This window comes from Bactrocera neohumeralis, chromosome 3, assembly GCF_024586455.1.
Source record: "Bactrocera neohumeralis isolate Rockhampton chromosome 3, APGP_CSIRO_Bneo_wtdbg2-racon-allhic-juicebox.fasta_v2, whole genome shotgun sequence".
Lineage (NCBI taxonomy): Eukaryota > Metazoa > Arthropoda > Insecta > Diptera > Tephritidae > Bactrocera > Bactrocera neohumeralis.
In genome coordinates this window covers 60275739-60298924 of record NC_065920.1, presented here as the reverse complement: position 1 = coordinate 60298924, position 23186 = coordinate 60275739, and the positions used below count along the sequence as shown (strand labels likewise).

The window sequence follows — 23186 nt, the reverse complement described above, 5'->3', positions numbered from 1 at the left end:
ATTTAAAAAATTAAATAAATAAAAAATTTTGTATTTGAATTTTTTTTTAACATAATTTAAATTGTAATCGTGTAAAAAACAAATTTAATTAATTTTTATATATAATATATATTTATATAATAATTATGACATAAAAATAATTTATACGAAATTAGTAAATCGAGAAAATTTCATAAATAATTTGTTTTGAAAGAAAAATTATTGTGAAATAGATTAAATAAATAAATAAAAATAGTTTAAGATAAAAACAAATAAATTTAATTGAAAAAATATAAATAAAAAAATGAAAATAATAAATAAACAAGTAATAAAATTAAAAAAAAAATAAAACAAATCTAAATTAACATAATTTTTGTTGCAAAAAAATAAAAGTAGATAATTCCAAAAATTATTTCAACTTACCCTACATATTTTCCTGCTGCAATTAAATTTCTCTGTATTTCTAAATAAATTTCAATATAAAATCTAATATATTGTACTTTTCTTAAAAATAAATTGATTAATAAGACTTAAGTACTAGTTGCGCTATATTGCCTTAAAAAACTAATTGCAAACTCTCAGCGTTACTCTTAAGCGCAAAAACTTTTAACAGGCGCCAATTTAAATTTAATTAAAATAAATTATTTTTGCTTTATATATGTATACCACCCTGTGTTTCACAATTTATTTTTTTGCTCATTTAAAAACAACCAATTTGCTCCATAAAATTTGTGCTATGCTTCGCCCCCGCTTTATTCATCCACATACTCGAGCCGCGCTATCGGCAAACCGTCTTCGTCCTGCTCGAAGACAACAACTTTGCGTTTCTTTCGCTTCACTTTGTACTCCATTTGTACGGCACTGGGCGTCGGATCGATGCTGTTGAGATTATTTAACGCTGCTGTTTTGTGTATCGTTGTTCCGCTGTTTCTAAAATTACTGTTATTTTCACGATCGTTGTCACGTTTCGATTTGACATTGGCTAATGTTTTTATACGCTCGTCATCGCTTTGATGCGCTGCGCGTTTCTTACTTACGCCATGACTGTTGTTATTATTATTGTTATTATTGTTCGTTTTACTATCTAAACCTTTAGCGCTCACGTCTGCCTTAAACAACTCACCTGTACTTTGTGATTGCTGCTTTCGTTGTTGTTGTTGTGATTGTGATTGTTGTTGCTGTTCCGCAGGTGGTTCGTTCGGTAGTGGCGGCAGATCGCAACGTTGCTTCAAATGCTTGTAAACCAGCTCAACTCGTTCCACCAAACGATTGACATACTTGGTAGCCGTACGATCCACCACCGAGGGTGTTTTAATGCAATCGTTGCCGCCAAATTCGCAGACCTAGCAAGTTATGGTGGTTGTAGGGAGAAACAATAAGTTAGGGTTTTAAGTAGTTGCGGTATTATTGGTATATTTGATGTATATTATATATCGTCGTCGGCAGAATATAAGTTTTGGACAGTGTTTTTAATATTTAGGTTTTGTTGTATATGTTAACTAATAATAATATAATCCAGTAAAAGAAAATAATATCTGGTAACACTAGTAAAAATATTTAAAAAAAATTACAAAAATTAAAAATGTTTTCATTTGCAAGCTTTTTTAATCTTCTTTCGTTAACCATTTTTGCTATAAATTTTTAATTTTATAAATTTAAATTAAAAATGTAAATATATGGTAACCCTACTCTAATATATTATCGTCAGAAATTTTCTACCGGCCCGAAACCCAAGCTCATTGATACCCATAATCTGCGAATACATTTATTTTACCAATTTTAATTAAATACTTTATTATATGGCAACCCTAGTCTAAAATTTATTTATCAAAAATATTTCTTAAGCCTGTTTAGATATACATACATACATATGTACTTGTTACATTATTTTACTAAATGTTTGAATTAACTTTTTTTGTTTTTTTTTTTTCAGGTGGCAACCTTTTTCAAACGTGCGTTTAATTGTAAGTTTACCTAATTTTCATTAAATTAATATCAGTATTCCTTTTAATCTTTAATTTTAAAATATATAAATTTAAATAAATTCTTAAATATACATATGGTAACCTCGTCATTATTTCCAAAAATTTAAATAAATTTTTCGTTATATTGTAACCTCGTCATTATATCTCCAAAATTTTTTAAGACCAATCCTGTTCATTTTGTAATATTTTTCGATTATTTGATATCATAAATTTTTAATAAATATACGGCAACCCTGGTCAAAAATTTATTACCCACATATGTTTTTTAAACCCGTAAAAATTCATGTTCACGTTGTAATATGTATGTATGTACATATATTATTTATTTTACCAAATTGTATAAATTTTAATTAAATTCTTAAAAATATGGCAACCTTAGTCAAAACTTTATTTCCCAAAAATATTTTTTAAACCTATTTTAAATCATGTTAACGTTGTAATATTTTATTTATTTGATCACTTTATTTGCATACAGTTTTTTAAACAGGTGGCAACATTTTCCAAAAGTGCAAATTATTTTCTGCTTATTTCATTTTCTTTATATTAATGCCAAGAGGGGTGATATTTTTAAGCTTAAACAAACTTTAAACAGGTGGCAACCTTAGATATGTGGTAACTCTGGTCAAAAGTTTGCTTCGTAAAACTATTACCTAAGCCCGTATAAATTTATGTTGATGTTGTAAAATATTATTTATTTTAACAAATTAAGTAAATTTTAATATTAGTCTTAAATATATGGCTACACTGGTCAAAAATTTATTACCCAAACTTTTTAAGTATTTATTTATTATATTTAAGCTTATAAAACATGCTGTAGTATAGTTTACTTATTTGATCACTTTACTAGCATACAGTTTTTTAAACAGGTGGCAGCATTTTCCAAAAGTGCAAATTATTTTCTGCTTATTTCATTTTCACTAGTTTAATGCCAAAAGGTGATATTTTCAAGCTAATCAAAAAACTTATTGACATTTATGAACATGTGGCAACCCTTGTCTAAAAATAAAATGGATCCCCTGCCTACAAATAGATTGAACCTAAAGTTGTCTTATACTTTTAAATTTTTTTAGTATATTCTCATCATTCTTATTTTCCCATTAGCTTTATCTAAGTTGAAAGCTCTTGAAATCCTATTTAAATATTGAAACTAAGTAGTACGTAAAATTTCTACTTACACGATAATGTTGCAATATACCGTCTGTTGGTGGTACATTTAGCGATCCTTTTGCTGGCGAAAATTCCCAAACGAAGTGGTTGCCAGCTTCGATAACCGACTCTGGCTTACAAATATATTTAGAACGTTGCTTTTGAGGATGAAGTTTGAGCCGTCTGAAAATGGAGGAAAATAAGGCAGAGTTTAATAAAAAGGGTTAATGGATACGTATATGGTACCAAGACCCAAATATCAAGTATCCAGTTGCCTTTAGTTACCTTGATATTCTAAACCTATCTTTACTTCTTCAACTTTATAACTGTAGAGCATTATTTTTCGAATATCGTGGAAATGAGCCGTCTAATGTTATGGTAATTTTAAAAAATGTCGCTATTCGCAAAAAATTGCTAAGTCATACCACCCAATTCTCTCCAAAGCTGAACAACTGATGCCGAAATAGTGGAAGCTAAAAGCAGATTTTCAGTTTAGACCCAAGAAAAAACTTAAGTTCGTAGTAAAAGCTGAAAGACCTTGGCAGACTTGGTTTGCAGCCTTTTTCAGCATTGCAAATACTTTTATACGGTATTGCGTCCGATGAGGTGGATACAACTTAGTAAAATATATAAAATCTTCTTTAGTTGAGAGATATTTCTCTCAAGAAAGTTTATTGAGTCTAAGTAGACGGACGAATACTTCAAAATTGCAAAAAGTGGCGCCCGACATTTCTTATCTTATTTTCTAAGCCCAGTCACTTAATGCCTTTGTCTTTGATGGACTATTATACAAGCTGGGTTCACGTTAGCTCGGTGAGCACTGTTTAACAAACCTAAGAATTTGGCACTAGCCTTTGGCTGTCTCGTGCGTCAGTCCCGTAATCTAACACACTTAGCTTGATGGACACTGAAATTTGTCTTACTTTGACATTGAAATATTGGAAGGGTCTAATCCTGTATGGTTGTTTGGTCACCGGACTGGATCGAAATGTATACACAAAATATTTAACATGATGTGCAGAGCCGATTTAGCCGTGTTTGCTCGTCTGTCTATATAATTGTGAAGTAGTCTCTGAGTTTTTGAAATAACGATCTGAAATCTTGCGCACATTTATTTTTTCCAATTAGCCGCTAATTTCGGCCGATAAACTGCTGCGAATTTTTGGAGGATCCCCAGTTTGCTTCACTCTTTAGCATGACGCCATTTAAATTGTCCGCATTTATTGGGCCAAGCCGATCTTCTACAGTGGTGCGTTCTCGTTGCCATCGCACACATTCAAAAGAATATGTGTTCAGCATCGTCTTTTGTCGTGTCGTTGTAAAGGCATGACGGCTCTTCGACTTTTTTTTATTTTCTGGAGGAACTTGTTGTGTAGAAGTCAACTTCTCCAAATATTCGGCTTCTCCATAGTTTAGGTCTTTTATTAGTCTGGCCGTCCATCTGCCGCGACTCTCATTCTCCCATTTTCGTTGCCATGTTGTTATTGCATCTTTCTTCATTTGCTCTATTGCGCTCTTGTTATTTTCGGATGTTTTCTTTAGCTTCCACATTCCACTTTGTATGCCACAAGATCAAATGGGGCAATACCGCTTATAATTAAAATTGCATCGGCTGACACTGTTCGGTAGGCTGATGCAACTCTGAGGATTGTAGTGTGGTGCATTCTGGTCACTACCTTACGCCGGTTTTCTTTTTAAGCACATCTGCCCAGATCTCAGCTCCTTATAATAGGAAGCTGATTGTCGTCGACATTAGAAGCTTTCTCAGGAGCAGCCAAAGTTGGCCATTAGTCTGCTATGTTGAAGGTGATTTGCGCTGTCTTTTCTGCAGCGTGCTGGATTTGTAACCAGAAGCTTAGTCTGTGGTCCAGTCTTACGCCTAGGTAGTTTGTTGCTTTTTGTGCCCTAAGAACATCCGTAGTCGTTTGCATACTTATTTCGAGGGATATGTGCTTATTTGTGCAGTAGCTCTCTCTTTTCCGTGGCGAGCTGGAGGTTGTGTAAATCGAGCCACGCTTGCGTCCGTATCATGATCCGATTAAGCTTTCTTTGAGCTTCTGAAAAGTCTTCCGCGTAGCCAATTCAGTTTTTTTCGTCTGGCATTTAGTATAGCGTCGTAGCTGATACTCCACAAGTCTGATCTTGAAATAGATCCTTGTGCTGCGCCTAACGTGATCGCTATCTGTCGTGATCCCTATCTAGTTTGATACAACAGTTTTCTGTTATTAAGGAGATTTAATCGGAGATTTTACAGCTTTTTCGGCGCGTCGATCGTATCCACCCATATAGCGCTGTTGAAGGCGTTTTGGACATCTAAAGTCGCCAGTAACACTATTCTTTTGTTTTTATGCCATCTATGCTGTGAGGCTACTACATTTTTAATGACGCATTTTATAGTTCCTAGAGTTGATTTGACTGGTCTAAAGCTGATGTTTAGGGGAGAGTCCTCCACCTTCGTTGATAGCCGCTTCGAGTTTGCGTTCAAGTAGCCTTTCATAGAGCTTTCCCGCTATGTCAAACATGCATAGTGGACGGTATGTTGATGGCAAGTTGGGATTTCCTTGCCCCTTACTGATTGGCACCAGCCGTTGCTTTTGCCAGGGTTCAGGTAATATTATATTCAGGCTTCGAGGCAGGTATTGTACATATTCAATAGTACTGCTGATCGCTCTGCAGCGATTATTTTCAGTATTTTTGCTGGGATCTCGTCCGTGTCGGGTGATTTTATTTAGCTCGATATTTTCGTGAAATTTGACATGAACTGTTGATCAAGATAACGGTACAATCTCCAAAGAAGTTCTTCGATCTAACCACCAGGCAATATACATAGCAGTCATATAAATCGACCGATCAAAATCTAGTTTGAGTGTAGAAACTTTTGTATGTGACAAGATATCTCTACGAAAATTGGCATGGATTATTCTCCAAGGTAATACTACAATCACCAAACTAGATCACTAAACCAGTTAGTTCAGGCCACTATGACATATAGTACCTGTCATACAAAATTGATCGATCAAAATCGAGTGCTTGCCTGGATTACAGCTCCGTGCAGCCAAAATTAAAGCTTTTTCCTGTGTTTCCTTTGAAATGCCTACCCGAAACCACGCCTGAGTTGCCTTTAAAACTTTTGGAGCTATATGTTATATTTAATTTTCTGACTGATATAGATTAACTGCTTTATTTTTGCTTTTGAATCTCAAATTCAAACCCTCTTTCAATATCAATCAGCGACGACCCCCGCAAATCACATGCCTTAACAGCAAACCATAATATTAAACACTTACTGTAAGATATTTCACTACAATCCTTTTTAAACCCCCAAGCTACTTAATTAATATGTTCAATGAAATTTTAATTATATACACAAATACATACAAATTGAAAGCTTTCAGCTCACCTGCGTGTCTTTCGTTGTGTCACCAATGAGGCGCGTAAGCCTGGGTTTGTGTGCGCGTACGGCTGTTGCTCCCGACTGTGCTGTTGCTGCGGTTGTGAGTGTGCCAGTGTCACCAGTGGATCATCGGGGAATTGTAGATAGAAGAAGGCATTTTGAAAGGAGTAAGCGCCGAGATTGCGATAACGGAAGCGATGATTAAGCGAGCTAAACAACAGCAAAGTAAATAATACAAGACAAAACAAGACAAGAGGAGATAAGATAAGGCATGAGACATGAGAATCTGTGTACCAGACACAAGCTGAGCACACTATATAATGCAGATAAGTGAGCGAACGATTGTGTTGAGGTTAAGCTGCAAGGCAGGCAGCTGAAAGCAATTAGTGCGGATATTATGTTAATGTTAAGAGACTGTCTATTTGTATGACTGACTGTGTGTTTAAAGACAGCTACTGGCAGCAACGTCAATAGCAGCGCAACAGTGTTGCCTACATATAGGCGCCGCACACACTTGCGCGCACAAAAGTATGCAATGGTGTGACTGCTTGTGCAGCACGGCCTCAGCTGCTTTACCAACAGCTTTCACAATTGCTTTCGCCTGCTGCCTGACACCGCCTCCTGACACCTTTCGATGTAGTTATCTATGCATGTGTATGTATGGGTTCGTGCCACTCTGTGTGCCGTTACTTACTTAATTAATTCGTTGAGCGTGTCGTTGTGGCGCGGCACAATGAATTCATCCAAATCCACCATCGCTAAATATCGGTAGCGATGCATTGTACGATAGAGGCAATCGTTGAGTGCCGCAAAAAGCCCCTCGGTGCGTATTTCCTTTTGCGAACGCATACGCAAATTCCATGGCAGAATATTAATTGTCGGCTTTGCGTACTGTGTACTTTTATAACGCTTCACCGGTGGCAATGTTGTTTGTAACGGTGGTTTTGCCTGCTGTTGCTGCTGTGCTTCTGCTGGTGCTGGTGGCGGTGGTGGTGGTGGTTGTAATGCACCGGTTACTTCTCTTTCAAGCGTTGTTGCTATTGTTTGTTGTTTTTGTGTTTGTTGTGTCGTTTCTGAATTTGCCACACCCGTTTGATTGCCAGCATGCTCTCTCTTATTGTTGATTTTGCGGTTAAAATTGTTGCCATCGTTGTCTTTGTTGTAATTGTTGTTGCTATTAAGATTATAGTAACCACTAAGCACAGCTGCGTCGATTATAATTAAAAGAAATGCGAAACATGAAAAGAAAAGGTAAATAAAGTGGCGGAATTTAAGACGAAAGCAAAGGGTTTGAAATACTCGAGAGTAACCGAATTTTAGTATAAAGCCCAGCATTTTTCGAAATAATGTATATAATATCGTTGGACCAAAAATTCTTTAGATATTTTTGTTTTTAATTAAGGTGATAATAACGTAGACTTTTGAAACTAGTAGTTTCTAGTAAGCTTCTTTAAGAAAAAGTCAGCGACATTGAGAGAATAACAACAATTTTGCTCCAAGGCCTGAATCGAAGCGCGATTGGCCGCATCGGCTTTAAACTTAACGTATCCCCATAAAAAAAATTTAATGGTGTGATATCACACGATCTTTGGGGGCCAATCGACTGGCCCAAAACGTGAAATTATCTTGCGCCAAGTCGTTCCTTACGTCATGCTCCGAACAGCGTCGAAGCGACTCTCCACGTTCTTCATGTACACTCTACGGCTGCTATATTTTCTACGCTGCATTCTTTACAGAATGTGAGTTTTCGTAATAAAGTTGAACAATTTATAAACGTTGTTCAAGCGAACGAACCAGTCAGATCATCCTCGACGTCAACATTCCTATGCATTGTTTATTGTTAAGTTACTTAGACACGGTTCACGTTTTAGACTCTAAAACTCTAAAATTTAGAGTGTACAAATCTAACTTTTGCCATAGCGACGTTTAGACAAGTAGCACTACCTGTCATAGGATACATATTTATATTTTTACACCAACAACCGTACGAGTCACTCTTTTACTTTGCAGTTCGACGTGGAAGTTATCCCGTTTCTCAGTCGATCAAAGATAGAGAGTGAGAAGGAGGGAAAGGTTGAGTACCTCAGAATACTCCCATGCACCCTCATATCAGTCTGACAAACTGCTAAACCACTGAAGCTTCAACAACCAATTTGGACACGACAAATCCCTTTAGAACCACTATTGCTACTGTAAAAATTAATGAAATCGGAAGATAACCCGGGATAATCGGGAAAATGTTCTGGAGGCTGCTTTGAAGCCGTGGGCAAACAAACATTTCGGTCGCAAACCATGGACGTTTCGACAAGACTCAGCACCGTCTCACAAAGCGCGAGTGAACCAAGAATGGCTGAAAAACAAAACTTCATTACGATCACACAATGTCTCTCGATTCACCAGATGAGAAACCAATGGATTATTCTCTCTGGGCCATTATCGAGATGCTCAAGAAAGCCATTGTCCGTGAGTGGGCCAAAATACCGGCAAGTCACATTCGGGCAGCTTGCGATTCGTTTTTTGACCGTCTCAAAGCCATAGTTAAGGCAAAAGGTGGTCATATCGAGCAAAAGTGAATTGGTCCTGAATTTATAATTATTTTCACACATTTTGTACATTAAAATAAATAAAAATAATTTTACAAACCGAATTTATGGCTTTTCGAGTGCCAGACCCTGCATACGAGATGTACGAGATATACGGCGACATTCACATAGTTCAGCGAATCGAGAGCCTGGGTTGCGCTGGCTAGATTATGTTGTCCGGATGAAAGAGAACACTCCAGCTTTGAAGGTGTTCTATATTTTGGAGAAAGTAGAGAAAGAGGACGAGGGGAACACCAGGGGAAGAAAAACCTGTCTACACTTTTAATCTTCAATTGGCACCAAGCAGCGAAAAGAAAAAACGATTGACGCGCTGCTGCTAACACGGCTATTACCGCGTTAGCGGTTTCTACGCCAGTAAAAAAGCAGAAGAAGTTGGATTAATTTAGTCTTTAGTGTACAATATTTTCCAAAACTAACTGAAGTCTGCATAAGACTCCATTTCAATATCTTCAAATATTGGAAGATAAGTTAGGGGAAAACGTAAAGTTAATTAAGATTACTCCGAGCAATACTCGTATTCAATCGGGCTTCATCTTTCTCTAAACCCATTATTTCTTATACTTATTATAAGGTATTACTGTACGTCGACGTGACGTCAAAACTATTAAATGCTTGACAATGAACTTACCGTCCACTTTAGCTGCATCGTGTCCCATTAGTGTAACACCTTTGCCCATCACTTCCGCCAAATCCACATCCCATGCTGTCGAAGTGTTCGGTATATCGCCGTCAATGTAGTGTTGCAGCACGCAAGTGGCGTGCGGACCCAAAGTGTGATTGTAGAATGTGAAATGAGCAACACCCATGAGAGCGTAGAACTCCAGAAATTCCATTAGATACAATGCCTGATCATAATTGAAATGGAAGGGTTTCACGCAGACAGCGATTTTATCCGGTATCTGTTCATCGGTGGGCAAACCGAATGGCAAATATTGTGCACCGGCCGCCGGTGACATTGTAACAGGCCGATGATATTGTGGTTGTTGGCGTTGACGCAAATGCTGTGCCGCGGATGCATTAGTTTGCGCAGCACTGACGCTGCTATTCGCCGCAGCGACCGGTAGTTTGCGGAAGATGCGCAAAGTCAGGATCCCAATCGGTGTTGCGCAATTGTAGGAGATTACCCGGTGGGGCGCGTAAACGTGCCACAATGCTTACATAATGCGGCACTTCCAGCTCGGCGGGTCGCACCGGACAGAGCACAAAGACGGCGCTGTATTTGAGGTTCCAATTTTCGCGTATAACCTGGTACGAGAAGAAAGGGAGTTAGGTAAAGAGTAAGAACAGTTAAAAGGCGGTTCGATTATGTGCAGTGAAATGGACATTAGTGGTATTGCAAGGGACCAACACTAACCTTCACGCGCGCCATCACAGTCGCCGATGTATACGACGACGTATGCTGTGGCTGCTGTTGTTGCTGTGACTGTTGCTGCTGCGTCTGCTGTGGATACCAAAAGCGACACCACACCCGCTCCGGTGTACGTGTCTTGGTCGCGCCTATGACGCGCACCAATTTCGCGCCATCACGTCGATCATAATAGGCCGAAAAGACGAAGAACTTGAAGCGTGTGCCGTTGACAACTTGCCAAGCGCCATCATTTGGCTGCACGCCAATCGGAAAGTGTGGCAATGTCTCCTCCACTTTGGCGGGTAATATTTTACCCCAGGGTATAATGGGTGTACCCATGCCGGCTGGTCGTGCAGCTCCCACCGCACCAACACCATCAGCGTTGGCCGCACCGCGTTGTGGCTGGGCCAAGACACTGCCGGCATTGAGTAGTGCGCCGGCCACACGTCCATTTCCATCGCCATCAGCGTCTGTACAAATAAATGAATGAATGAATGGTGGAAGAAATGAATTGTAAAACCAAATATTTGTACGGCCGCGACAGACGGTAGGGTTGGCAGTTATAATTCTAAGGGCTCATGCAATTTTATTGAATTGACTGGAGGCTACATTTTATCTGCAGACATGCATCGCTCTTCGAAAGCCGCCTGCCATTGGGGGCAATTAGAAATGTGACCGAAATGCGCAATTTCCGTTTATACAATGAGTGGATTACTTGCTTTCATGTGCAAGACACAGACATGCCCATCTATTTAGGGTGTTCTCTCTGCCTATTCGGTAGTCTCTCGCCCAACCTTAGCATGTATGGTCCTTAAAATAATTGAATGCATTGTTTTTTTCCGATTTCCTCACACCTAACCTTACTTTGTCTCGCTTTGTCTGTTATCTTTTGTGCAAATATTTGGCCGTACATTGATTATTTTCGATTTTCAATTATTTACTCACCTTGAATTTTTAATTTATTATCACGAAACTGTACAAATCCTAATTTACTATCGGTCAGTAGATTTTCATCTAGTAAATCGTAGTCATCCTGCAAATAAAAGAAAAAGAAAAAATAATTGTAATATAATAACTGATAATGGAAGCATGAAGAATAATCTACGAACGTGAATAATGGTTTATAAAGTGGGAGCGAAATTTTTTACTTCATTAACACAAATTTCCAAAAATTTGTGATCCAACTCGAGGTTCCCTACTTTTTTAAGGAGAAACCACTGAAACTTCAAATTTAATGAGGAATGTTTATTACCATTCGAAAAAACATTCTTTGGTATTTTTTTTAAAGATTATTTATTTTAAATGTTGACCGAAGCTATATTTTTTGATCTGTCAAAAAAAGCTATTGAAAAAAGTACCTCTACTTATGTAGATCAACCGTTATAGAAACTCATAATTCAGTATTTTCTTTTGATTCCACCAAATACATGGCATTACCTAAGTGTCATGGATATTCGGCTTTGCCGTTAATTTTTTCTATGTGGCCAGGTTTTACATATGATTTTTTGCTTGAGAGTTTCCAAAATGGATCCATTCTTCAACACCAGTCACAATCGTATGCCAAAACTATTACTTGGTAGCGCTCAATCGGCAATGCTGACATGCAAAATCGTTTTTCAACGTCCATTTGCTTCAATTCATATGACACCCGATTTCCATGCTCGCAAGTAATCCGACTGCTTTAAATTGTTGTTACCAATGCAGTAATGTGATCCATTAACAAACATTGCTCGTGACAGGTAACGACTTTGTCATCGTCCATGCTTTTGCGCCATTTAGATGCAAGAATACTGGGTACAGGACTTGTGAAGTGTTAATTTAGTCTGTCGAGAGCACATTATAACAGCGATTCGGGTTTGATATCCTTCTGGATCTCTAGTCGAGCATTATTGATGGCGATGCGAATATAAACTCATACTCAAAGTAGTTAAAAGTTGAATACGTCTCTTCTAGAAAAAACGAAAAATTCAGGGATATTCACTCTCAGGGGATATTCACAGGAAACTCTCCACTCTCTAACACAGATGTTGATTATATTCAGTGACTAAAAAAAAGGCAATTTGAAAAATTTCAGAAAAAAAATTAAAAACTTAGTAAAAAAATTCAAAAATTCAAAAATTTTGAGCTGACGAACTTTCCAATAACGATTTCAACCCTCCTAGTTATCTGAAGCAAAAAAAAAAAAAAAAGATAATTTCTAGAATAATGTCGCAATGGCCGGAACTACGTAAAAGTTTTTTTTTCACAAAATTTAAAAAAAAAGCATTTTTTTTGCCAGTTTTGAAAAATATCAAAATTTCAGAAGGTAACGTCAAAAACTCATCTTCGATTATCATTAAAGTTTCTTCAAACACAAAAAAAACCTTTAGGCGATCAATCACGATATCACATATGTAGTACAACTGGAAGGTTAAAGATATGGTGTCAATAGCGTTTAAATCTCAGTTTACAGGGTTGCGACCATACAAATACTAATGTTTGACAAGCGGCTCGGTCATCTAGTTGTAAGCCACAAAACAGCAGCGAAACACGAAGACACGTATCCAGTCTCCTGATACTGATACAAGTGACCTTTTTCATCTAAGCTCAACAGCTTTGCAGTTCGCTGATCATCTCTCTGATTTAGACTGCTTTCTGTTTCCCGTCTCTGCCCTACAAGCACTCAAGTAGTCTGGCATTCTAAAACTAATAATCACAGAGAGTTTCCAAAAATTCGATATTCCAAAAATCATCAATACTAAATATAACATTATTTATCGTTAACAGTTAACGAGTCCGAGTTTACAAATATTCCTCGCAGCTGGCTTAAAGTGCAATGCAAAGATCGTCGTAATTTTCAGATTCCATGTTGTACCCGGTTATCTCTGATCCTTTCAATATTTAGAGACTAGTTTAATGCTTAGTAATGATAATGAACCGAACTTTTTCAACCGTAAGAGACTGGACGTCTTCCATTGCTCCAAAGGATCCAATATTAAAGACTTTTGGTAGTTAAGGGCATTATGTTAAGAAATGTTATTAAATTTTTAGCTTTGTTGAAATCTGTTTTTTTGGGCCTTTCCGTAAACAAACAAAATTGCTGTATTTGGGACGAAGAGCAATCTGAAGAGATTCAAGAGCTGTTATTTCATCCAAAAAAAAAAAAAATTGTTTGGCATAGTTTGTAAGGTGGAATCATCGGTTCATATTTTTTCAAAAATGATGTCGGTGAGAACGTAGCAGTCATTGGCGACCGTTGTTGCGCCATGAAAACCGAATATTTGATGCTTGAAATTGAGGATCGCGATCTCGGCGAAATTTGGTTTCAACAAGACGGCGCCACTTCCCACACATCGCATCAATCAATGGATTTTGGGCTGGTCGATTAGCCTCCAAGGTCGTGTGATATCACACCGTTAGATTTTTTTCATGTGGGGATATGTAAAATCTAAAGTCTATGCGGACAATCCCGCTTCGATTCAGGTCTTGTAGCAACACAACATGCGCGACATCCAGCCAGTCACCAGTCGAAATGCTCGACCGGTCATCGAAAATTGAACTCAACGGATAGACCATCTGAGACGTAGTCGCGGACAACATTTGAAATAGATCATCTTCAAAAAAAAAAGCCCAAGGATTGTTCTTTCGAATAATAATAATGATGAAATGATAATGAAATTTGAATTTTTGTGTTTTTTATTTTACAAAAAGTAGGTAACCTCGAAATGGTTCACTTTTTATAGCCCAGACCTTGCCTCTTCTGACTGATTTTATTCTGTCTATGTAGAACTTCGTCGCTAATATATGGATCACATCAATGCTTGGCTTGATTCATTCTTGGCCACCAAGCTGAGCAGTTCTTTTGTGATGGAAACCAGAAGTAGTAAGAAATATGGAAAGCTGTTATAGCTTTATTTTGGCAGATTTTGAATAATAATAATTCTTGTGTTTTTTTTTAACGTCTATGTTTTGAAAAAACAAGAACCGCACAAAGATAGTCATAAACCCAATAGTTTTTCACAAATATTTTTTTATACCCTGAACAGGGATATTAAGTTTGTCACGATGTTTGTAACACCCAGAAAGAAGCGTCGGAGACCCTATGAAGTATATATATAAATGATCAGTATGTTGAGCTGAGTCGATTTAACCATGTCCGTCTGTCTGTCTGTCCGTCCGTCCGTCTATATATACGAACTAGTCCCTCAGTTTTTAAGATATCCTTTTGAAATTTTGTAAACGTCATTTTCTCTTCAAGAAGCTGCTCATTTGTCGGAACGGCCGATATCGGACCACTACAACATATAGCTGGCATATAAACTGAACGATCGGAATCAAGTTCTTGTATGGAAAACTTTCACATTTGACAATGTATCTTCACCAAATTTGGTATAGCTTATTTTCTGAGGCAACAATGTAATCTCCGAAGAAATTGTTCAGATCGGTAAACTATAGCATATAGCTACCATACAAACTGAACGATCGAAATCAAGTTCTTGTATGGAAAACTTTCACATTTGACAATGTATCTCCACGAAATTTGGTATAGATTATTTTCTAAGACAACAATGTAATCTCCGAAGAAACTGTTCAGATCGGTTAATGATAGCATATAGCTACCATACAAACTGAACGATCGGAATCTAGTTCTTGTATGGAAAACTTTCACATTTGACAATGTATCTTCACCAAATTTGGTACAGATTATTTTCTAAGGCAGCAATGTAATCTCCGAAGAAATTGTCCAGATCGGATTACTATAGCATATAGCTTCCATACAAACTGAACACAAAGTTACTAAAAGAAATCCAAAGTCCTTTCTTGTGAAGGGTATATTAGCTTCGGTGCAGCAGAAGTTAACGTTTTTTCTTGTTTTTATAATTCTTTCGAGAAATTTGAAAAGACTTGGTCAAATTTTCGCTTTGAGAATTTGAAAATCAAACTATGAGTCATAAATGATTCATGCATTTTGGATTAACATAAAATTGAATTTATGCAATTTTCACTTGTTTTTGTTATGGCATTAAATCTCAAATACCCGCAAGCTGTGCGCATTTTGTATGTATTTTGCATTAATTATGTACTTAACTGAAACTGCAAGGATGCCACATTGTACCGGGTTAAGTATCCAAATTATAAACGACAGACAGACTTTTTGCAACGTCACGTGACAGAAACACACTGCCTCTCGCACAAAGATCCGCATGAAGGCCTTACGTAGTGCAAAAGTCGCATAATAAAATTCATAATTGAGAGAGAGTGTAAGGGTTAAAAGGAAATCAGCTTTGTAAAATGCATTTACTTGGCTCAACATTTTGCCATTCGCCACTTTTTATTAATAAATGCAAATCCATTTGTCTCAAAATGCGACCAAAAAGCAGAAAGCTGCGAAAAAATTCCAAAAGTTTAAGCAAAAACAACAAAGCGTTGAAATTAATGCAAGAAAAACTTTTACCTACCTATACAGGGAGGCGCAGACAGACAATTTGCCCGGACAGACATACATGCACATACAAATATGTATGTATTAAGGGTTAATATTTATATATACATACATATATATATATACATACAGGTGGGTATATAGACTACACTGCGGGTCAGTTGCTTCCCACGCGCCAGTGTACTGATTGCAAAAGGCTGAACTAACAGGTGGAGCTAACGTAAAAATCACAACAACAACAAAGGCAATAAAACGCTTGCAGTAAAAGCAGCAAAGTGTAGCGACTAAAACGCATTGGGAAAGTCTGCAACTGTTGTTAAATTATGATTTTGCATAATTTTCATCTCCGGTGCGGCGCTTAGCCCCACCGCAGATGTTATACCCGGAACAGGGTCACTCATTTTTTGAGATATCGATCTCAAATTTGACACACAATCTTGTCTTGCTAAGAAGCTGTTTGTTTGTCGGAACCACCGATATCCGATCAATATAACATATAGCTGCCATACAAACTAACCGCTTGAAAACCAGTTCTTGTATGGAAAACTTTTTTATTTGACGAGATATTTTCACGAAATTTCACATGGATCATTCTTCATGACAGCAATACAATCTCCAAAGAAATTGTTCAAATCGGACCTCTATAGCACATAGCTGCCATACAATTTGAAGAATCAAAATCATGTCGTTGTATGAAAAACTTTTTGGTTTCATGAGATAACTCTACGAAATTTAGAGAAAATTATTGCTTAAGATAACGGTACCATATTTGAAGAAATTGCTCAGATCCGATAACTATAGCATATAGCTGTCATACAAACTGATCGCACAAAATCAAATTCTTTTATGGAAAACTTTTTTATTTCATGAGATATCTTCACGAAATTTACATAAAATTCTTGCTGAAAAGAACGGTACAATCTCTGCAAAAATTGTTGAGATCGGATAACTATAGCATATAGCTGCCATACAAACTGACCGACCAAAACTATGTTCTTGTATGGAAATTTCTGTGTTTGTAAAGAATATTATACATTCGGTGCAACCGAAGTTAACATTTTTTTAATTTTTTTTTTGTTTTTATTGCTTTTTGCTATTTACTCTGTACGAAAAAAGGTCACGAACAGCTTGAACTCGCTGCACTGCAACTCTTTGAGGTTTAACTTTTACCGTTGTTACAACGAATTTTAATATTGTCGAACCGCATCGTTCGTGCTTAAGCCCGCCAACATGACTTGGGCACATATGTATTTACACACAAACACATACGTATGTATATAGCAACACACACACAAATGTACAATGTTAATTTTTCCAACGCTTCGGTCAGTTTGTATATCTAATCCCGGCTATTTTTTATTATTTCCAACTATCCTTTGCCCTGCTTGTTGCCCTTACGTTTACTATCTACCTCGGCATATGTTTTGTTTTTGGTTTTTTAAACAACGTGCAAAAGGAAAAACACAAAAAACTTACCTTCACATTATCATAATCCGGCATTGAATCACCCGAACGTGAGCCAAAGTTATTGCCATGGCGCAACGCCATCATCCCAGTGTGCGAACGGTCGTCGATCATGAACAGCTTTTGTAGCAACAACAGCGAGAGCGCGCATGCAAAGTTGCATAAAAAAGAAGAAAAAGAAGAATATGCGAAAAATCGCAGCATTATTTTACAATTAAAATGTCATATTGTTTTAGTTTATTTGTTTTCTATTTTTTCTCGAACTTCAGCGTGGTAATATTTGAACAAGACTTAATTAAATAAAAATATGAGAAATATGGTAAAGGAAAGACACGTCACGTGACTAATGCTAGAATAATAACGGCGTACTAAAATCTTAATTAACAGCTAGGTGAGAGTTAAATAATTTGGGAGTGTAGAGCTTGCAATACTTAATACCTCGATGAAATTATGAATTATGGATCTTCTTTTTCTTTTCTGATGGTGACCGTTTCTCTGATGGTTGCTTGAAATCTCCATAGTTTTTAAGTATGATCCCAACAATATGATACCCAGATATTACGGAAAGCTTATCATGATCTATAAGGCCTTTTTAATCGGTTTTCATGACAGTCCAGTAAATGTAAACAGAACGAGCCTAACAAATATAGAAATAAAAACAATACTCAAAACATTTTGTCTTTGTCCTTCAATACAAGGACGTCTCGCCTTTTTTAGAGGGACTTTTATAGTTATGGTATATGCGATAGAACGCTCAAATTGAGTTTGAAAATAACCAGAAGTCAGTTTAATCAACGGATCCTTATTTTTGAGTTTCTGGCCACAGCGAAATTACAAGGCTGATGATCCAACTTGTTGCTTGGTCAGGTAGTTCTGTCTTACTAGGAGGTATTGGACCATTGACTTTTTGTGGTTCACTACTATATAGTTGGGCCTCGGGCGAGCTCAGCAAGCGTTGGTTACATACAAGCAAATCTGCAATCACAAAGTCGTTTTGGCCCAGTGTAAATCTTAAGCGATCTGATGAGCTCCCCACCTTCGGTAAAGTTCAACTTTGAAATTACTGGACCATTTTGTGAGATAACACGTTCACCAAACTCGTTTTATAGTAAATCAATTGTGGCATTCGTTGTGTGGCTTGTGGCGCCGTCCTGTTGAAACCACATATTGTCCAAGTCCATATCACCCAATTCGGGCCAAGAATATTCGGTTATTCATTGAGCGGTAGTTATTCCCATTCACAGTAACGTGCCGGTCTTGATCATCTCGGAAGAAATACGACCGAATGACTCCGAGTATGTAGAGGTTGCTGCATAGTTTGCTTATTGACGAAGCCATTTAGCCAAAAACCAGCTTCATCGCTGAAGATGTTTTTTCGATGAAAATGCGGATCATTTTCAAGTTGTTGCTCAGCCCAATTCACGAACATACGACAATTCTGGGGGTCAAAGGGCCTCAGTTCTTGCATCAATTTTATCTAATAAGGATGTAGGTCTAGATCTTTTTGCAAAATTCGCCACAACGATGTCACAAAAATGCGCAACGCTTGAGAACGTCGTGTAAGAGACTAATTTGGGTTTTCCTCCATTGATGCGCCAGCGGCAGCAATATTCTCAACACTACAGGCACTTCTTTGTTTCACCGGCACGGAAGCATTTTGTGCTGTGCCTGTGGATTCAAATTATTCCACTAGACGCTCAATTGTTGATCTGACAGGACAATTATGACGACCAGAATATGGACGCAGTGCTCTTAAAGCTGAGACCACTGACTCTGAATTTTAATAATTTTGACTCGTTGTTGGATTATATATCTTTCCATGAACAAGTGGCGAACCTTACCAAAGAGAACTGCCGAAAGAGCGGGAAAAAATATGGCGTCGGTTGCTTTCCCTATCGGTCTACATTAGTAGCGTCCCTATTGAAAAACCAGTTAGGAGTTCTAACTGGTCACAGCCCGATCGAGATTCATGCGGTTTAGTTTAAAGTTTTACCGGACAGTTAAGGGACATATGGTTAGGTTACTTTAAGGAGTATGATATTGAATTAACTCAACACTTTCGTCTCGTGGGTTGATCATGTTTTGAAGCACGTTTTCGGAGTCATTTACCATATACCTAATAAAATTTTAGCTTTAAAGGGTATCCGAAACTAATAGTAAAAGATTGTATAAAGACCTTGTGATCATTTTTCGCACTTTATTTTATTAACATAGTAATTAAATAATTGGCTAAGTGCTTGGTTGTAGAAGGGGAATTGAAATAAAATCCTAACTGCAAGAGTGATAATGAAGCAGCTTTCAACAAAGCCTAAGATTTGATAACATCTATTATTTTTCTTTTTGCTACCTAGCTACCCAAAATCGTTTAGATTCTTTCTTTGGAAGCCAGGGTAGACCTCCAGTTTCAAACGGTTGAAGCCTTGATACCCGCCGTTTCGTTTTCCTCAGCACATGCTCTGCCTTCGCTATCATATATCTCCTATTATATATTTTCCCATAATGACTAGATGGATAGAGATCACTAACAAACTAATTATAATCAGAATAGATGTTGGGGGGTTGGAATACGAGATTGGGCTATTAAGGTTTAAACGGTCCCCAGGTCTTGACGGTTTGAGCGGAGAGATGTTTAAACGTTTGTAAAAGTTGATTCCGGAATACGTGGAGGTCATTTATAATAAGAAGGGATACTTTCCAAGCGGGTGGAAAAGTGACAGTATTGTTCATCTCCTGAAGTTACCAGATAAGTTCAGTAGCGATCTTCAGTCTTATCTTGGCCTCAGTCTCCCAGTACTTGAAAAAGTGCTGGAAAGAGTTATGGTGGAACGACTTCAGGAGCTAACGCGTGGTGTGTGATCGGATAGACAGTTTGGGTTCAGCAAAGACGGAACAATTTCATTAAATATGTCCTTGCAGGTTCTGTTAGGTGCATCTCCTTTTGACCTGATTATCATACAGTGTGCTGTTGCATCCACGTTGAGAAGGGGCTTGAGTGCGTCATTGCTACGGAATGATTGGATTTCCGGTGATAATGTGGAGAGAGAAAGGGTTATCTAGAGAGCAGAAGGCTTCTAAATAATATGCCAGATGGAAGTGACAAATAAGTCAAGTAACTTACGAGTACATCCGGGACGTTAAGTTTGTTGAGGGTAACAAAGACTTCAGATTTTGTCTGAATCTGGATTTACTGCTTATGAGGCATAGGCCTCTGAATGTATTTTTGCATCAGAGGCATCTATGTGATAGATCGTTCTGTATGGGTTGGCGCGGGTCGAGGATTGGGTGCATGTTATTGCAGAATGCTCATTGTACTCGGACATTAGGGATCTCGGTGTAATGGGCATTAGCTGGGCGTTTAGATAGATTTATATTGTATATTGAGTTCTTGTGTGAGTGGTGTGTGCATGTAATGTGCGTATGGCCCCCTCTTATCCCCAGACAAGAGCAGTATGGAAGCTCAACGGGTAGTGTTTTTGGTTACGAGGTCTGACCGTAGACTTAATTCTGGTACCACAGGGAGCAGGAACTCTTGGAGTTCGCTTCAACCTGCTTATTCGGACTGGCTCCTCGGGGAGTGACGAGTTGTATTTTAAACGGGTATCGGACCCAAAGTACGGCATAGGTTGTAGATGGGTCTCGAACCCTTCCTAGGTGGTTACTGTGTTCATTCTATACTGCCAATTGGTTCTGAAAATTCGTGGCAACGACTATATGATCTGACTAGCGTTTCCTTAAAAATGCATTTGATTATCAGAGTAAGGGGATTGTGTGCTCCCAATGGGATTTGTATGAACCAGGACGTGCGAGATCTAATCAACAGGGAATGAATACGAGTAAGACCTAATAACCCACAAAATTACCTGAGAATTTAATATTAATAAATTTCATACAAATACATGACACAATTCTAAACTATTTCTCTACTCACCTCCATCAGTACAATCAATCCGAAGACGGCAAAGAATGCGATAACAATTAAAAAACTCATGCCTGCGCGTTCACGGGAACCCCACATTTGTTTCTTGCCACGTTTCGACGTCGAACTACCGCCGAACCTATTGCTGCCGCTATAGCTCTCATTCGAACTGGTACTGCTACCCCTCGTCCAAACACACTAGAATGTGTGTGATGATAATTGTTATAATGGTGACCTATTTTCTGCAATAATTCATATTCATCATCCTTTTCACGTTTCACATCGGCTAGTTTTGTGGAATTCGTTGAGCATAACGATTGCATTGAGCTGCTGGCACTAGAATCGGTTAATGTTGTACGCTTCAGTGCAAATTTCGTGTTGCCAAGTTTTAGTGGTACTGAGTTGTGTTGTTGTTGTTGTTGCTTCAGTTGTAAGTAATTGTCGTCAAAGTACTGTTGCGTGTTGTTGGTTGCGTTGGTGGTCTTGTTTACATGCGAAGTATTTGACGTTAAAGATGAGCTTGAAGTGAGCAATGCTTCGGAGCCCCCCTTGGTAAGTTTCTTACGTTGTGGGGGGCTCCATTTGAAAGGCATTGCTTGTTATTTGTCACACTTTCACGATGCGACACGAATATGTTTGTCGCTGATGTTGTTCGGTGTTCAATATTAATTACAGTTTTTTATTTTGTTTGAGAATTCAGTTTGAATTTTATTAATATTTTGGTTAGAGCACTGTATAAGAATTATAAAAAGACAATAAATTTTTTTAATTTCTTTCGAAATTGTTTTTAAATAAATGTTATTTATTTTTTCGGAAATCGAAACATTTTTCTCCAAAAATTTATTCTAACACTAAAATTTGATGGCTAGTAGTGGCAAACCTAAATTTCAAGTGTTAGTCGTCAAGGTGCCTAGCTGAGATCTCAAAACTTGCAGGATCGAGTAACTTGGGAAGATGGCTACTATTCGACAGAGCCTTACGGTTTGGGAGAATAAATGTTTGACTTTATATATCATTTCAGAATCTTATACAACCGCGCTGAACAGGGTATTCATGATGAGTTCGATCTTCGTGTGGCTTTTCTTGTCTGCCAAACTCTAACCATGATATAATCCTGGACCTTCCCCATAATTGTTTACACTATAATAGCAGGGATTGCCTAAGAGTTTCAAGTCACGGGAGTTTGCTTCTATATGGTTCAAGATAGGTAGTATGTATCAGGTAATAATTTGGTCTGAAAACCATATCTTTAGACCTAATAACACTTTAATACATTGATATATGGAATTGTTTAAAAATTTGACTTAGGCACCAGTTCTTTGAGGTGACAAAGCTACTCAAATAAAAATTAGCTGAAAAATTATCAAAATCGATTAATATTCGCACTATCTTTTCCAGTTGGCATTATACCATATAAGTCTTATACTCTAAATTACCAACAGGAACCTCATTTGGATAGCCTAGAACCCCGGTCCATTGTGATACTCAAAACTCCAAATATTGCGAACATAATGACCTAAGAGTTAAGACTTACCGATCTAAACGGACTTAGATCGAAAAAACATGTCGCATAAAATTCGGGTCAAATCCGGTAACATTGGTGCTTTCGCAGAAATCATTCCTGCAGTCACCTGGTTGGAGCGGAACCGCCTCCTAGGATCATAAAGAGGTCCTTCCTTAACCACGTCGACGACATAAAACAATAGGCCGACCAGACTTTGGACGCAACTAACTTCGGACATGCACTGACCGCCATTCACAGCGGAGCCATTAACAGTCATTAATAGTTATTTCTTTGCATGCCCTGCTATCCCTACTCATCTGACAGCTTTCTCCCTTTCGACCCCGACCCCGTCGAAACAGTTTATCACCGCTGCCAGAAGAAAATCGGGGTCACATAGGACCTCAATCAACGCCTGATAAACTGAC

General features: G+C 37.8%; 1 protein-coding gene across 1 annotated transcript; it reads right to left on the bottom strand.

The window, feature by feature from the left end:
• Positions 1 to 407: 407 nt before the first annotated feature.
• Positions 408 to 21983, bottom strand: LOC126752857 (uncharacterized). Its single transcript, XM_050463861.1, is given in 11 exon segments — positions 408 to 1322; positions 3140 to 3293; positions 6511 to 6714; positions 7199 to 7709; positions 9736 to 10177; positions 10179 to 10352; positions 10462 to 10925; positions 11401 to 11488; positions 17354 to 17461; positions 21270 to 21442; positions 21445 to 21983. Coding segments are annotated over 11 exon segments (3315 nt in total). The 5' UTR covers positions 21851 to 21983; the 3' UTR covers positions 408 to 731.
• Positions 21984 to 23186: the final 1203 nt, after the last annotated feature.